This window comes from Onychostruthus taczanowskii, unplaced genomic scaffold (assembly GCF_017590055.1).
Source record: "Onychostruthus taczanowskii isolate IOZ18803 unplaced genomic scaffold, ASM1759005v1 scaffold69, whole genome shotgun sequence".
In the NCBI taxonomy this organism is placed as follows: domain Eukaryota; kingdom Metazoa; phylum Chordata; class Aves; order Passeriformes; family Passeridae; genus Onychostruthus; species Onychostruthus taczanowskii.
This window is the reverse complement of record NW_024504676.1, coordinates 1,801,721-1,819,985: the sequence shown is the minus strand read 5'-3', so window position 1 is coordinate 1,819,985 and position 18,265 is coordinate 1,801,721. Positions and strand designations below refer to the sequence as shown.

At 38.7% G+C, this 18,265-nt stretch overlaps 1 protein-coding gene across 7 annotated transcripts in view; it reads left to right on the top strand.

The window, feature by feature from the left end:
- Window positions 1-2,327, top strand: part of LOC121344855 (intraflagellar transport associated protein) — a 39,277-nt gene extending 36,950 nt beyond the window's left edge. For all 7 annotated transcript variants that reach the window (XM_041421148.1, XM_041421150.1, XM_041421152.1 and 4 more), the window contains one exon: window positions 1,689-2,327. In XM_041421148.1, the coding sequence (XP_041277082.1) occupies window positions 1,689-1,850 (162 nt within the window). In that variant the 3' untranslated portion in view covers window positions 1,851-2,327. The remainder of the gene's footprint in view (window positions 1-1,688) is intronic.
- Window positions 2,328-18,265: the final 15,938 nt, after the last annotated feature.

The following is an 18,265-nucleotide window of genomic DNA, read 5'->3' as shown; positions in this document are numbered from 1 at the left end:
CTGGTTGCTGCTACCATTTGTCACACAGTTGCTGGTAATCCTACTGACAAGGAATTCTACAAGGCTCTGCATGTGGAAAAGATGGAAATGAACATGAATATGCTGAGGAGGTCAAGGAGTTGGCTTTATCTCTAATGGGAATGAGAGTTTATGTGCAGGCTTTATCTCCTGTTAACATCTTTCAAGTGGGCTATTTATAAAAGTTAATGATGGCTTACATGAAGTAGTCTGTGGACATAAGCAAGATAATCTTTGTGTGCAGAATGAGTAGTTTTTTCTAGACCGAGTGTATCTATGAAGTTTTTCCCATTTATAAATGCCCATGGTCTACTCATCTGCATCCAGAATTATTTGGTAACTCCAGCATGTAAGCCAGATCCATAGAAAACTGAGCAATATAGATGATTAATAGAATTATACAACCCCAGAAAAACTATTTCCTGATTATTCATGCAAATTACAGTTTATTAATAAAGGATGTAGATACTACCCAGATGCTCTCTGCAATGTCTATCAAGGCCACCAGAGAGGAGTCCAGTTACCAATTCTCTTACTGGTTGGCCTTAACTGTGTCAATGCTTCTTCTTATCGAAACGTCACATCAAATTGTGCAGGATTGTGCCTTCTAAACTGAGCAGTGATCATAGGATGCTGAGTGTTCTTCCTGCTTTTCAGCAAGTACATGTATTCTTAATTTCATATGCATCAGTAGTCATGGGATTGAGGACTTGTCAAAAGCTTGAAAAAATAAGCATGTGTTTAAACATTTTGCTGATTTTGTGCTGAAGTACTTAAATCTTTGAAACGCATTTATAGGCAATTTATATTAACTTCTCAAGGGATAGGGAGCATTCATACACAGTTTTAATATTGAAGATGTGTCTCCTGTGTTACTCTGGAATTCATTTTATGTAACTGCTTACCATAAACCTTTCTTGTCATGGCCCCCTACAGTTTCTTATCAGCATGAAGCCTCTCATAGTTATTTGTTTTCATTGTTTTATTTTATAGGCAGAGTGTTTATTCGAAGATATTTCAACCAGAAGCAATGCAGAAATGCAATACAGTATGTCAACAAAGCACATACTGGCAAATGCCATAAGATTCTTATGTTCATCGTGCAAGAAATGCAAACTAGCCAATTCCACGTCTCTGAGATGGTGAAAAAAATTATTAGAGTCTGAAAATTGATTATGTGTGTTTTGCTCATTGCAGGCTTTTCCTTCACTGAAACTGTCTTCTGGGAAACATGTTGCATTAGTGTCAGATGCATGTATGCTGCAGCTTTATGTAATAATAATCCAAATTTTGACGACATGGAATTTGTATTTGAAATTTAACATAGCTGCATATAACACGTCCATATCCCCACAGCCTTGCTGCTACAAGTGACAGGAATATAATGGATGTGTGCAAGGGAGGTTTTTAGATTCCTTGCCTTGAGCAAAATTAGTTAATGATATTCATTCAGATACAGTACAGTACAAATGGGGCACATTAAATGGCTTAAATTAGGTCAAATTGAATAATTGAATTTATTCTTTTACTTAAAAAGAGCTTAATCAGCTGAGAGTGTTAGAGTCAGAAAAAATAGTTTAATTAAATATTAATTAGAAGTTTATATTTTTGAGCTTCCTCATTATCACTTGCAGCAATATTATTTATATATCTGTTTTTCCTCATTACAGCTACTGGGCGATGATGTTCAACCATTCTCCCTTGATGAAGAATTTGATTATGACAATGTGGCACTGACCCCGAAGTTCTCTGAAGCTGAGCTGAAGGCCATTATAGAGTTGTCTGAAGAGAAAATGGGTACAGATGTCAAATCAGCACGAGCTGAAGACTGAATCAAAGGTGTTCTGTGCAGGGCTGTTGGAATGACCTTTTTATGGGATGAATGTAGCTCCTCGTTGTACCCTTATTTAGTGTACTTATCTGCATGGCCAGTAAATGGCATCCCTGAAATTTGTCATTTATTCCGTCAAGGTGCCTTGGATCCTGTACTGGCTCAGGGTAGGTGTGCTGGAGAGACTTCTCCATAGGAGCAAACCAAGTTGGTGGATTTCAGAATGGCATTGTGGCTACTCTTGCTTATATCTCATACTGACTCGGTTCCTGAGTAGTACAAAGCTGGTCCTAAAACTGCCTTTTACCTCATTCTTTCAGTAACGTAATTAAGAGCTTTTTAACAGCTGACAAATCAGTCCATGAACTCTTTAAATGTATAGAGATATAGGAGTGAATAAATCTGGGAATATGTTTTTTTCTCCGCGTTTTGAGTTACTTGAGTTCTGCAAAAAATAAATATTCCTGTTTCCAACAAACTTTTTGTGTTGATCAAAATTGACGTGGTACAACTCCTAAAATTAAAACAGTAACTGCTCAAACCACTGCCCCCCCCCCCCCCCCACCTTCTACACAGAGGAAAAAACAGCAATCTCATCCATTAAATGAATTGGCATTGAAAGGCTGTCGGATTTTAGATTTTTTTCACAGGAGATGATTCCAAATAACAGCTTGCAGCTTACTCTCTGTATCACTGAAATACGGCAAGCTGGAGTTGAGTGAAGGTCAGCTGTACGGGTGGGAGAGAAGAGTGTGCACCTCTGACACAAGGTAGCATGCACTCCTTCTCTGAAGAGATCAGAATCCTTTGCTTTCAGTAACTGTAGAAGCTTTGCCCTTGAGGCTTGGTTTAATGTCACAATGCTGCGTTGTATTTTTTGGTCATTTTCTGGTATAACTGCATTCACTAAAGTTTGCTGACCAATATTTTGTCCTTGACCTCTCTCTATTATTTTTGAAGTGGGTGATTAGCATGATAAATATGGGAAGAGTGCCTGAGCAGACTGACAGGGCACCAAACCATAGGTTTGGTGGATGAATTGTGGATGAATTTTCTGTGGCCGGTTGGCTGCTTCATTGCCAGTAATTTACAAAAGCAAAGAAAGGTCTTCTGATGTTCCAAAGGAGATTTTCTGGATTAGTGATTTTGTAAACTGTAATCATGCTCCACTGAAATCTGAGTAGCATTGGTTTTGAGGAATGGCATTTACCTTGATTAGAGGATATAATTTAAGAGTGAGATTCCAAAAAAAAACAACCAACCAACCAAACAAAAAAAACACCAACCAAAACAAACAAACAAACAAACAAACAAAAAAAAAAACACCAGAAAAGAAAGAGCTCTCACAGAAGATATTTAAGGAGTCTGGTACAAAATTGCAAGTATGTTGTATAGAAAAACTGGTTTGTACAGGACCTTGCTGGTAGAAGGCAATGAGAATTTATTTTTACACTTACACTCAAAAAAATGCCTGTGCTGTAGTTAAAATGATTTTTAAAATATAATTGGCTGTGTAGCAGATTCTGCTGGGTTTTCTGAGACTTTTTTTTAAATGTGAATTTATTTTAATTCTATACAGTTTTTTGTTGGACCCAAGGTATTTTAAATTAAATGGTTTAGATACAACTGGAGTTTTCCACTCCAACCTTAAACATTTCTGCACAGATCTAATTATTAATTCATCTCCTTCTGAAGGATACAGATAATGTGTATAAATCAGAAGGATAAGAAGTAAATTCTGGAAGAGCTCCATAAAAAATCTGGGAGAAAGAAACGGAGAAGTGCTGTATAATGATAGCAAGGTCAGCCTTTGAAACCCTCAACAGAAAAATAAGGGAGACAACCTCATTAACATATGCATGTATAGCAAAGGTAAAGTAAGGAACCTTCTGTCTGAGAGACCTCTCTGTACAGGGTTTGCTATCCGGCAAAGAATCAGCCATAAAGGTGAACATTTGTGGCTTTGTGGAATGGTGAATTAGGTGCTTCTTGTGTGTGGTTTTTTAGAAAGGCATGAGTGACAGAAACTAGAGATCAGTCCTGTGGGAATCCTATTGCCTGTAGAGTCGATGAGAAAACTTGTAAAGGGGTTTATAATATTCTTCAGGCCACATCAGCTCTGGAATCTCTTAAGTGCCTTTTCTATTCATTTCATTATCAATTTTTCACTGTACATTAGGGATACATCCAGCCATTCAGTTCCTTCTCTCATAAGCAGATGATTCTTACCAAATGTTCAGGGTACCTACTATGCTCCATAAGTGTCATTCAGTATAGTCATTATATGGTTTCCTTTGATATAAAGAAACACTTTGCTGCAGAATACCCAACAAAATTGGAACTCTTTAGTGACATTCATCTTACACAGAGAAATGGGAATAATTCACTTACATTTACACCACTCATGAGTTAGATTTTTGCTCTTTGTTAACAGGCATGAATATCACAGTGAAGATTAGGCAATATAGGCTACATTTTCTGTACATGATATTTTATTGGCCTGCCCCTGTGGTTGTTTTTGGCTTGTACCTTTCATTTGATTACCTTTCACAGAGGAGGCATATTTTCCTCTTAGCCATTACCAGGTTGTCATTTTTAAGAACATACTTTATGTGCATGTTAAATTTTATACTTGCTCATGGAGTTAGTTACCTGGAATTGTTTTAGTGTTTGTGAGGTGGTTTGAAGTCTGAATAATATATATCTTTTCCTCTTGTAGCTTGTATTCTGTTTAATATTTAATATTTTCAGCAGGGGTTGGCAAGGGACATTAATCTTTTCTATTTATGGCCTTTCCTAAACATTTTTCCTGTTTTCTGAAATAATTAAAGGCAAAACTCTCACGTGGAGCAGGAAATTTGGTGTGTTACTTGGGATTGACTTAGGGGCTGCTGCAGTAGGGAGCAGTTTTCTCCCTACCACACTGACAAGGATTTTGAACTACACAATCTCTGACGTTGAGTGAACCCACGGGAAGTGAAAGCTGTGTGATGCATCTCTCCAGTCCCTTTGTATTAATGATTTCATTGATGTCTAAAGTGCAGCAGAGATGTGCATCCTTATCAGTCAGTCAGCTTATCTGTGTTGGACTTGTGACTGCCTTTGGTGTTGCCAGAAGGATACTGAGTGTTTCTCTCCACAGTCTTGATGTTACAGTCTCCTCAGTTATGGGGAGGGACTATTTGTTTTAGGAACTCTTTGAGTTTTATGAGGAGTAAAATAGTTATTCCACTGGGGATGGAAACGGAAGAGTTGTTTCCTTGGCTGGCTGAGGTGAAAACTTTTTGCTAATGTTCAGGGTTAATGTTCACTTCTCATGACTCTAAAGGGAACAGTAATTATTTGTTGAGATAATGATTGTGGAAGAATGAGATAAAGACTGAAGAAATGAAAAGATATGCAGGCAAATCTGACTCAGACAGTTATGGGTATATTTCTGTTAATGCCCAGAGGTATTCTGGTATATACTTGTATACTCACAATGCCACTGAAGGAAAATAATTTTGGTATGGAGAGTACCAACCAGATAATTCAGAACATTATGAAGAAGATGGCTTGGAAACAAATCCCTGCTCTTACGGAAAAGACTGATCCTCTGGCCTTCATTTTCTGCTGCTATAAACTGGCAGAACTCCACTGAGGCCATTTGTATTCATACAGAGCAGACAAGAGTCTGGTATTTACAGTCTTAGCTGAAAGAATATGAAACCAAATCAATTCCTGATTTAACTTCACTGAATATATGGTTATGTATATGACCCATTATCATTATGGAAAAAGATTTAAATGCAGAGCCAATGCAAATGAAATGTAGAAAACATATCTTGTAACAGTTCAAATACTACATAGGTTCTGTACTTGTGTGTGCTTAGAACATTGCTTTTTGCTTTAACAAAAATATCACATGTATTTTCAAGTCCTGTGCAAATCATGAAACTTGTTTACATACCTAACTACTAAAGATGCTGATCTCTGTTAACGTGTTTTTCCCCCTCTGCATGTTGACAAAGATTGGAAGTGGACTTTGCTTTATCTTGGATTTGTTTTTGAAATACCTGATGTCCTTTGTAAAAACATACACTTTCTATAAAGGTAGACTGTCAGTTAGTGATGCTAAATGCAGAAGTAAAAATAGGACCAAATTCCTGGTTGCTCAGCAACTTCGTTTACATCATAGTGTGGGTAAACACACATTTGGTGTAAAAGTGCTTTGATAGCAGGCTGATTTATATCCTGTTGTCCTCTACCTTGAATTTTCCTTGGGAGTCTTAGCAGTAGGTCGGTCCCACCAGGGTCTGAGTGGTCACAGCCCTGCAAGGAGACTGCGAGACAATCCAGTGACACCGACCAAAGCAGCTGGAGCAGCAGTCCTGTGCTGGGGCTCCATGCATGCTCCGGTACCCTTTGGCCAAGTGTGGCTGTTCTCCTCTGTTCACGGAGATCTGTGTTACTGCAGCAGTGAGTGTGCTGCTCCTGGGGACAAGGCTTGGCGCAGAGATTCCTTGGGCTCCGTTCCCTTTCAGGGCCATGCTGAGCAGGCAGCTCGCTGCTCCCCTTCCCAGGCTGCAGCTCTTCCCCTGCGTTTCCAGACGCCCGAGCGGGGCTGAAGCCCTGCTCGGGGTTGTGCTGGCCTCAGGAAGCGGCTCCTTGCCGCAGAGCCAGGCGCTGCTGCAGCGCAGGGCATTCCCACCGCGCGGCGCTTTCTTGTGGCAGCCGTCAGTTGGCACAGCTGGGCCCAGCGCCACATCTGTCCGGGCTCCTCTCGCTGGGAGCCGCCCGCCTCTGCTCCTCCCGGGCACACGCAGCGCTCCCAGGTGCTCGGTGTCTGCACATCCCTTGGGAAAACAAGGCAGAAAACAAAAGTTTCCTCTGTCGTGGTGTTAAGCTGTAGAACAAAAGACGAGGAGTTTGGTGAATTTGTGATTGCTGGCTGTTGGAGGTGGCACCTTGTGTTTCTTGCAGCATCTTGCTGGTAAGATACTGTAAGCCAACGTTGCAGGTGTATGGGCTGTGGAATACTGCAGATTAGACTGAAAATGGTTTTAGTGCTTGTCTGTGACAAAGTTCTAAGAAAAACAGCAAGTGCTAAAAGGTACTGTCATTTTTATAGACAAGCTGCTGTATTTGCAATTGCAGTGCCCCACAGTTAAAATGGAAATCAATTTTAATGCCTTATGAAAATGCAGAAATATTTGTCTCATTTACAGCACTTCCAAAAAGGACAGATAATAAAATTCCCCTGATTTATGATCTATAATTTTATGTACTCTGTGGTATCTTGTTCAGTACATCTCGCCACATAAACATTCCAAAAGAATGAGGAAAGATAGATCTGAACAACATTCCTGAATCTAACTTCACACTGAATTTCAGATTGTAGAAACTCTCTCTATATATATTCAAAGCTCTCTTTGATATGAATATTCCCAAACTTTGAGGAAGTAGATGCTTAACTTTAAAAATCACTAATCAAACATTTCTCTAGCAACCACATAGTACTGATCTGGACTAAAAAACCCAAAGCAGTAAGGGACTTGCCTATATAAAAAGAACCAATGAAATGTGAAAATTGGCATAATGCACTCTGTATGAAGACAGTGGATAAAAGGAATCTAAAGATAGTAGAATTAAATGAAAAATGTTATTTTTCTGGAGAGTGAACCATACTAAAATATTCTGTTGACTTCATGCAATTCTTGAAAGCCTTTGAATGCCCAGCTGAAAATTAGTGTAATCATTTTGTAATTCATGTGGATATACAACAGTTATCTCTTGAGCCATTAAAATGAGATTAAAATTTGTATGAGATTCTTCAGTATATTTTGTGGCAGTGCTGACACCATAAATTAAGGCTTTAGCCTCATTCTATCATATGTTACAACAAAGTTTGTTCTTCTGTGGCTGTTGTGGTTGAGGATTCTTGTGGCAGTTTCTGGAGAGCAGGTGTGAACTTGTAGCAAGTAAGCTCTGTTTTCTCAAATCCATCTGCTTTTATATCCAGGTGTATAAAAACATGAGAAGTGCAATATGATGTGCCTATTTCTTAGAAAGAAGCAAGTGTCATTTGCGATGTTGCTTATGCTCTTCAGAATAACTTGGCAAGAGGAAAAATTCTACTGATTACCTAATGTCTTGATTCTGCCATTTAGATTTGCTGCAGATTGTACATTTGGTGTTTCAGAGAGAAATGCTGGAGTGCATTTTTCATCCTCTTTTCCTTATATTTGATTTTGTCTTTCCTATGTCAGTTTTGCTACTAGCTTTCCAGAAGTTGACACTACATTAATCCAATGAGCTACTTTCCTGCTGGATAAAATTTTAAAGTAGAAAAGATGGAAGGCTGGTGTGTGGGCCAGAAAGCATTGAAGCACAGTTAGCATTTCATGCTCAAGCTTAGCATTTGCAAAGCTGTCAAAACAATAAAAAAATTACAAATAATGGTCAGCCTACTTATTGGATGAAAATTTAATTCAAAATTGCCTTTGTTTAAATCAGCTTCTTACACTTCATCTCTTCTGCTCACCAAGGATTCTGTTAACTAACATATTTCAAAATCCAGACTGCCAAAAATACTGACAGCTTTCATTAGCTGAACAACATTTCCCACAACAAAATTGTGATCCGTTTAAGGCTCTTTGCTTCGGGTTGTGACACATTGCCTGAATTCCACAGATTTATTCCCCATTCATGAACATTAGTGATGTAAACTGTACAAACCCCCAATGGCCCAGTGGATATTCTTCTGCTGACAGCAGGAAGAAGAGATGTAGTGGGAAGAGGGGTGGCTGAGCAGCCAAACTTTCCTTATGCTACCAATGTGATGCTTGATATTTTGTTTTTGATTCTTTTGCAGTGTGTGTGAGAAGCTTGGTTGTCAAAAGCGAGCTGAATAACACCCCTCCCCACTGCACCCCCAAGCCCCCCTGTATGAAGGTACTGGCAAGTAAGCTAACCACATTTAGCAGGCTACTGTTTCAAGGGTAATAGGGTTGCACACATTAAAGGGTGTGTTTTACAAGGTGCAGGCAACTGATACCATTTCCCAACTGACAGGATTGGGCTCTGCTCACAAGCGTGCAAATGAGTGTTTATCTGGCATTGCTTGTAATTCCATACATCCCAAAATTTAATTTTTGAAATCTATATTCTTTTGATACTTTTGACTCACTGGTCCAGAATCAGCAGATCAAGGACATCCTTCAAAGATGGATGGATCCTTCAAAAGCATGACTTTGAGTGCTCTGAAGTGATGAAATTAAGAATGAAATAAAATGAAGTAATGGTAAATTTAGGAAAAACATCATGCTGAAATTCAGATTCACTAGACTCTGCAAGTACCATAAAGAGAAGTAGATGGAGCTGTTTTGCTAAGGTAAATTAAAATAAATCTGGAAATAAATATTGGAGAATATGCCATAGGGACACAGTAGTGCATCAGACAGGATTTCATGAATATTTTTCCTCTAAGATTAAGGTACATGAGAATAAGTGGTTGAGGTTTGAAGAATTTTGCTTGTTAAGATTGTATTGTCTTGAGCTCCAAGTCTTGTAATGGAAAAAGGATGGTTCAGTTGAGTGAGGCAGGTTCAGTCTGATTGTTTTAGTTCTGGAGCATCTCTACCAACTCTTGATTTGTACACAGGCTGGCAGCCCATTTGTGAAGCATCACTGCCAGCATTTGCAAAAATGAGCAAATATATATTATTTAAATATTCTGCTTTTTTGGAACAGTCTCACTGCATTACAGTTGCACAGTAAAACAGGAGAAATGGCTTTTTTTTTTTTTTTTTTTTTTTTTTTTTTTGTGTGGGTTCTTAAAAGGCAACTTAGATTAGAAGTGGAGTGTTGGATCAGAACCCTATCAGGGCTTTGGGAAAACCTGTGGATCTTTGGTTCATGACTGCATGGTTCAGCTTGGAGCTCTTTGCCGAAGTAAATTACATCACATTTTATCTTACTTTGGAATAAGGGAAGTTTTGTTTTTTTTTTTTTCCCCCCCAGAATCCAAAATGTCTGTCAGATCTATATTTGGAGGGCATTCTTTTACTGTTTTCTCTCCTTGCCTTAATTGGCCTCAGCTGCTACTATACAGCAATCAGTATAATATAGGGTACAGAGAACAAGCCATGGCATTACTGCATTTTTCAATAGGAAAAGGGAATCTTCTCCATATTGAGAACTGAAGAAGCTGTTGAAACCCTTTGGCTGACCATCTGTAAATTTGAATATATGCATACTGGGGTAAGCTGTATTTGTGTGAAGAATTTGCTCTGCCCAAATCAGGCAGGTGCTGCTGGTTGAAATAATTCAAAGCAAAACTCAGGTCAGTCAACTCCAAAATTGTCTTTTGGTCATTACCAATTCCTCTTCATACTCCCATTCCCCTCTAGCTCTATCAGAATCAATGCAGCAAACACATGGACACTCCCTGTCTTTCAGTTGGGCTCTTGTATAATGCTGCTGATTCTCTGGGACACTTCCAGGGAGCTGCAGCTTACCAAGAGACTTCCCAGAGGAGCATGGAGTTGTTTATTGTTTGTTTCAAAAAAAGCCTCCATGTAATCCTGCCTCACCCTGCCCTCCCTAAAGGAATGACTAGGGGAGAATACTGACATCTAGATTTGTTACTACTTGTTGATGTAACAGTGTTCAATTTTGCTTTTCAGTTCACCTTCCCCAACCTTTCCTTTCCAGATGGAATTTTTCCTCTGCTGCCAAGTACTGAGGAAACAAAAATGTGTGTTTCTTCAAACCACCCCTATATTAAGATTCAGAAAGATGTTTTCTGATGTATTCAACAGGAGAGGAAACTGATTGCTACCTCACAGTAAAGTTTCTCTGTTATAAATGTTAATTGTTTTAAGCACTCTGGAGTTTTCTGTGACCTCTAGGCATTTTTTTTTCAATGATTGTTGATACAGTCTCTCAGAAGAAGGGGAGAAAAGAAGTACTTTGCTGGCCTAGTTTCAGGTAAGCTCTAAAAGTTCAAGTGGACCAATTACACGTAAAAGAACAACAACTTTTGTAAAGCTTCATTTAAATCCCAAAGGGGAAAAATTATAGAAAATCAATTAAATTTCCACATGAAAAAATAGCTCTTATTGCAAAGCTTTCCTTGCATAGTTTTCTGATTATGTTTGGAAGCAAATTGCCTTGATTATACCTTTGACGGGAAAGAAAGTCTTTTAATTAATTTAATACATGCTCTAGCAGTACTAAATTGTATCATGGAACAATTAAGTGGGTCTACACTGATATTTTTTGCCCTGTTGAAAATGGATATTGCTCACTTAGTGAGTCATGCTCTTGCTGGGTTGACGCAATTATGCATTCATCGCAGAGCATGTGACAAAAAAAGTTATTAGAACCTTTTATGTAGGAGGGAGGCTGAATGGAGTAAACAAAAATCCATTTCACTGAAGAGTCAGTGAAAGTTCAGAGCCTGTACCCCCAGTAGAGGCTGAACCCAAACTGTCAAGCCCTAAGACAGCCCTTACTTTGGGAATATTCAGGCTTCAGATGCATTTTCTGTCTTGGACTGAAATGAGGAGTGGAAGTGATTGTTAGTCAGGTACTGACATGATCCTCAAAATCATGTACAGCTAAGAACAATTGATAGCAAATTTGTAGTAGCATCTACAGTAGTTGCTGCACTAGCTGCTTCTGAAACCAATTTTTGCCTCAAGCAGAAAAAAATTACATTTGTTGTGTTTCCTGAGAATATAATTTTTAAGTGACAATTTTAATTTAAATGTTATAAATATGACATGAAGCAACATAGTTGATTTTTTTTTCAAATCATGCATGTTTTTGTAATGATGTTACATTATATTATTGAAAGAAAATAACATTAGGAATCTTCTTGATATGTCTGTTTGATATTGGACACGTTCTTGTCTTACTGAACTGGTACAACTGGGTCACTTCATTTTCCCTGATGGTTCTTGTCTGCTGGAAATGTATTTGCCTGCATCCTGCTTTTCATGCTGAGGTGGGCTAGGTCTTTTCTGGTGAGCTGTAGAATAAAATACCCAAGAGCTGAGTAATAAAGGAAAGGCTCCATCACCAGAGAATATCCCGTGAATTAACTCATAATTGCCTAAACTCAGATAAAATATTATCACAGATTTTTCTAATGTCTCAAGGCCATAAACAATGAAAAATAAAAAACTGCACAAAAGAGGAACAGTACTGTCATTGCATGCTCTCTAATCTTTCTGTGTTCTTAGAGAAGGGCCAGCTGATAAGGGATTTGTTTATAAAAGGAAGCTAGTAACTATGGTTATGGAAAGACTTGAGATGGGATACAAAGATTTCTAGCAGCAGTGAGGAGGAGAATCTGTACTAGAAATTAATTTCAGAGGTGCAAAATTGTGGCTGTGAGCACTGTACCACGGGACTGGTAAATTCTGATTTAGTATGTTCTTCATTATTTAGAGATTTAATTTAATTAGAAGTCTTAGATTTCATAATTAACATTTTGAATTGTGACAGAATTGGGCTGGAAAACAACAGTAAGCAAGCAGTGCTGTCAGATGCACTTTCTAGTCTTGTGAACCAATAAAAATATTTAGTGTTGATCAGAATGGCAAAGCCAGGAGCCTCTATGGATGCATGAGATGTCTGGCATTAGGTAGAGAAGTGCAATTTGTGCCAGTTAATTCAGTAAAAATTCACTTCCTCAAGGATACATTTCAAATTTGTTTGTGGCTCACTGAGGTGATCTCAGTGTGAAAGGGCCAGCTCAGTATGTACCCCTTCCTGGTTCCAGCTGGTTTGCTGCCCATCCTCTGGACCAGCTGAGGACTGTGGCTTCAGTGACCTTGAAAGTGGTGGTCAGGCTTAATTGACTGTGTGTAGTCAGTAAATGTATCCACACTGCTGGTGCAATCACATATTGGCTTTTTCCAACTGTGGCATGAATGGTTCAATGTAGCCCTCCACCTCCCCATCAACTGACATTATGAAACAAAAGATCTTATTTCTTCTTTGCTGTTTAAATTTGCCTTTCCTACCATCACAGACACTATACATTTATGTGCTTCTCCAATTCTCCCAAGTGAAAAATACCAAAAACATAACATGCCTTCACTCTACTGTAGCTTTATTGCACTAAGGTTCTATGTTTAATGTTAAGCCTTTTTCATCAAGAGGGAAAAGAACCCCAAACTTTCTAGCCTTGTTGAAAGTCAAAGATTGTTTGTGAATTCTATTAGTGCTGAGATCAGCATCCCACTCACTCAAGACCTAGTCCCTCTGAAAAAGAACAAGGTTGTGTCAAAGGTGATTGAAAATGTCAGTGATCCTGAGAGGCAATCATGTATGGCTAATCATTACCAGTGAAACTAGAATGTGATTTTCATTGGATTACTCTAGGAAAGATGCTGTTTGGCAGTTTCAGCAAAAATGTTAAAGAACTATGGTATTTTTAGAAAAAAAACACTCCCTCCTGATCTATTTCAGTTCTTGAATTTTCCACTTAAGCCTGGGATCATTAATTCCTAATGCAATTCCTGTGCCCCACGAGAACAACAGACCAATAGGAGACTCCCAAGTGTGCTGCCTGCTGGCTGACTCTGTAAAGAGACTGGTGGCTGATGGGCAGTGCTCCAGACATAGTTTCCCAGTGCCTAAATCCACAGTAAAACAAACAAACAAAAAAAAAAAAATGGGGAGAAATTATTTACTTACCCTTAATTTTTTTCCCCTTTTCTCTAAAATAGCTCAGAAAGGAGGGTAACTGTACTGAGGCCATAAAACCAGTTCTCAGTGCAGAGCACATGGTGGCAATGTTGCACTGCTCCTGAGCAGCTGTCATGTGGCACTTACCCAACCCATATTCATTTACTGTGCAATAAATAGATAGATGCAGTAGAGTGCTGCTTTACCCAGGGAATATCATACTCATACATGGTAGCACTGATTGTGTTTTCTGGTAAAATAAAGAGTAAGGTATAGGAAAAATAATTTTTCTTCCTTTCTTTTTACCACTTCTGTATTATTCGCATGCATCCTAGGCACAGAGATACAGTTTAAGTTTTGCAGAAATAATGTAGCTGGTATTGGAAAAAGATATGGCAATTTAGTTTCGTTCCATAAACCAAGTACACCTGCCTTAGAGGAGCACTTAGGGTAATAAAACCCTCTACCCATCACGCACACAGAGAAATCAGAAACTGAAGGTTTCTTGCTTTCAAAAGAAGGCTTTAGTATTTAAACAAGGCAGCCATGAACTCTTTCTTTGAAAAACATCTCTAGCCTACATATAAGATTTCTTAAATGTCTTCAAAGAAGTGGAAGGAAACTTTTCCTTAGCTGGAGAAATTCCAGGCACATGTGAGTTCCTGGATTCAGTGGCCGTGGATGGCTCTTAGCACAAACCCCTGCGAGCCTGTGTGGTTTGGCTGAACTCTTCAGTGATCACTGCAGCAGAGCAGCCAAGGATTCATGTACCTCTGGCTTTCTTCCCTGTTCAGCCTGACAGGAGGGCCCTTCACAGGCAGGCAGAGTAGGAGAGTACTTGCATTACAAAGGCAACACTGCTGAGTACTTCAGGTCCCCGGGGCTGTTGTCTTTCACATTTGTCCTGCTTTTGGTGTGCTATTGCAGCTCTAGAAACTGAGTTCCCAAGCCAGTCTTCCCTGGTGTTCCTCTGCTTTTAATGATCTCTGTGCCCTGGCAGACAAATCCTTCACTGTGCCTGTCATGGCTAATCTGATTTCCATCCCACCAACACAAAATGAATGAGGTTTTTTTCCTTCTTCTGTTTTTTTGGCTTTTTAGATCTAGATGTGGTATCAGCCACTGCCTGGTTATTCTAATTCTCATTAAAGGGTCTGGATTCAACTCTAGATCTTGATGGTAGGAGCAATGAAGTCAGCAGGTATCCCCAGACTATTTCCACACTGCTTTCTTGCTCTCAGAGTTGGAGAGGCCAAGAGGAAAAACAAAGCTGCAGGATGCCAAGATGCCTTCTTATAGAGCAAGAAAGAAAATACAGGTTATTTCAGCTAACAAGCAACATTGTGCTTTGTTTGCTTCTTTTAGTTCTATCAGACAGATCTGTAAACTAAAATTTAAAAAAGCAAATGTGAACATGTGGGAGCAAGCACTCCAAGTAAGCCACGTTCAACCAACTGCTTAGATTCAACTCTTGGGAAACAACTGCATTCAAACTGATTGGTATAGGTTGATTTTTGTGACCAACACATTTTCACAAACACCAGCAAACCAAAATATTAGGAACAAAACAAGTATTTGTGTCATGTTGCTGTTAAAGTTACAGTAAATAAAAACCATCTAAAACCACTGAAAATATGTTGAAGTAATTGATGCAGCAATAGCAGAGGAATGAATGGTGCATTTTTTCAGTGTCTAAGACCTTTTTTAGATGTATGAAGGTATGATGTGTTTTCCAGGATGAAGATCAAGAGTTGTACAATTCAGTGCCTTTATTTATTCACAAGAGAGATTGCTTAAGTGATAGTGGAAAAATTAGAGTGGAAATTGGCCAACAACTGCTAATCAGGATTTTGGTATGTCTTGCTTCTCCCTGCATCCAAAAATCAAGCTGGAGCCCTTCAGAAATGTATTGGGGGAGGAAACTTAAGTGCCATACAATTATTTTTCAAATGTGTAACATAGCCCATATGTTATGATCATTATTTCTATTGTCAATATTAGAAGGAGAAATAAATAAGAAGTAGCCATGGTAATGAATTTTCTCAAAATGTGTTGTCCTTGAATGATTCAGCTGGAACTGTAAAGGTTCAACCTGTGCACATGAACCAGACCTGCTGCCTGTGCCACTGACTCCCTGGGCCAGACTGACACAGTTCCTAATCTTTCAATCCTATTACCCACCCTCTTTGTGTTGCTGGTGAAGATTCTTGTGATTTGTTACATTCCCTGCCTCAGAAATGCTATGATAGCTCCTATACCCAGTGCTTGTTTTATTTCATTTCACTTCATTTCTCCCTATTCAGCCTCTGCCAAGTCCCCACTTGCCCAACACCTGTCAATAGTGTGTTGGGGTTGTGCTACTTTGTGTGAATTTCTGTGCTCTTTGCTTTACAGTCCGCACTGCTGGAGATTAACAATGCAGTGAAATTTCATTAGGAGCCCTTGGCCCAGCTGCCTGCAGTCACAAGGCAAAGAAATGTACCACCCTGTTTCCCTCAGACTTTAGTTTACCTTCATCTTTCTCTTTTGGTTTTAAATCGAGTTTGAAAATGATGGAAACAAACTCAAACACTACTAGTAAGAAAATGACAAATCCCTCTGTAAAAATTGTCATCCGTGAAGTGCAGAGAAATAGCTAAGCTAAACATTTGTAATTTAGGAAGAAGGATATTAAGATTCTTTAAAAAAATCTTGCTGGCTTTTGCTTGTTTTCTTGCATGTAAGTAAAATATCTGTTTGCTAATCTCAAACAAGTGCTAAAAGCCCAAGAATTTGCCAGTTGCTCTAAAAAATTTGTGCTTTTGCCACTTTGCATTAATGGCATGGTGATCTACATCATCTCCTGCCAATCTTTTTTAAAAGGTAGAACAGGTGTTATTTTTGCAGTCGAGACCTTAAGTCCCTGGTAGTCTCAGCAAGACTTCATTGGTGTGCAGATTTATTTCCACTGAGCAGCCAGAAGTATTTCAGCAAGAGAAAGATGCTGAAGAGAAGTGCAGTAGCTATAGATAGTAAAGGCAGACGCTTTTGGGTACTGACTGAGGTCTAGAAAGTTACAGAAACTGTGATATTTAATGCTTATCACTAGTTCAGAGATGGTATAGCTTTACTCTCCTACCCTGATAATATTTTACTTGGTCAAGGTTTGATGGTAACAAGCAACAAACTCCTTAGTACATCATATATTTTCTCTTCTGCAGGAGCAGCACATGGAAAAAGTGTGAATATCACATTTACATGTTGAAATAAGTCCTGCTTCCACAAATTACACCATAGAAGGGATTAATTGTGTGGCTTTCAGATATGATATAAGCTCCTTTAGTAGCAAAAACAGAGTAGTTTAGACAGGGTCGTGGAAATACAATTGTCCAGCCTGCCCAGAAACTAAACCCAGTTTGTCCTCATAGGGAGTGACAGAGGCTAGAAAATGGTTAGTGGAGACAATGGCTCTGATATCCTGATTATCTCACTTTATTCTTATCTACTACCCTGCAATCACTGGGCAATCTGTTTTGTAGCAAACACCATTTATTTGAGATCTCATTGTCTTTGGGGAACTCCCTTTTCATGTTTTATTACTTCTCAGTGGAAGTTACTTGTTTTGGATGGGCTGGGCATCTGCAGCAGTATGGGAGAGCTGCAAGATGCTTAAAGTATATTCCAACATTTTCCATCCTGTTCTATGACAGATGTTTTGTCCAGTCATATTAACCTATTATCTTGAAAATAAGTTCCTATTAAAGAAAATGCAGACCTCATTTCCCCCCTTTACTTCAAAAATCTGTTCTTGTGTGCTATTGAGGTCAGAGTAGTGAAGCAGCCGTAGCATGCAGTAATTTTTACCCCTTCCATAAAGGTATTATCTTTCTGTTGCAGTCATATAATATTTTCCAAATTGAAAATTTATTAAAAATCCTTACTGCTCAGCTTGTGATTCAATTTGTTTTGTTTCTTGCCGTTCTGGGATTAAGTGTATCTGGTTCACTTTACTGTGATCACTGGGGGTTTGTTTCTTCCCCAGAAGCCGTTATTTTGACATTCTCAGTTCCAGGAGAAATCGTGCTTTTGCCCTCATGTTCAACATTGTTGTTGCTAATGAAAAAAATATTAGGTTTTACTTTGTGGGCTATAAAACCAGTGTTTTTGATCTCCCTGCCAGATTCCTTGCCTACTGCATGATGATCCCATTTTGTCTTTAATTAATATCTAATACAAAAGAAGGTATGTGATAGTGACATTTATGGGTGGCAATGCCGGGAATTGCTTTAAATGTAGAAAAGGGCCAGAATACCACAGAGAGGGCAATGTTTTCCCTTGAAAATAGAATCATCGTGAATTAGATGAAATTCAGAAATATAGCGGGAAAGGAAATTCACATGAGGAGGGATTTGCCAATAACCAGCTCTCCTGGGGGTTCACCAGACTTCTGTCAAGAATGGGGACTTTGACATTATCAACATAACAGAAATTCAGCCCATCTTGAAGTCTTCTATCCTGTCCCTTTAAAATGTACCCTTCCTTAACAAGTAACACCTTGACAATAACAAAGAAATAAGGTATTTTCCCCCATGATAATATAAAACCACTTATCTCTTAATTTAATTTATTAATGTCTTGTTGATGTCTGCAACAGAAGATTTTTGTCATTCCAAACATTTGAAAATCAGAAAGAAAAGTCTATTGTCTAGGTTTTAGTTTTCTTTAAATGTTATCTCTGAAGGCACATTGCTTGAA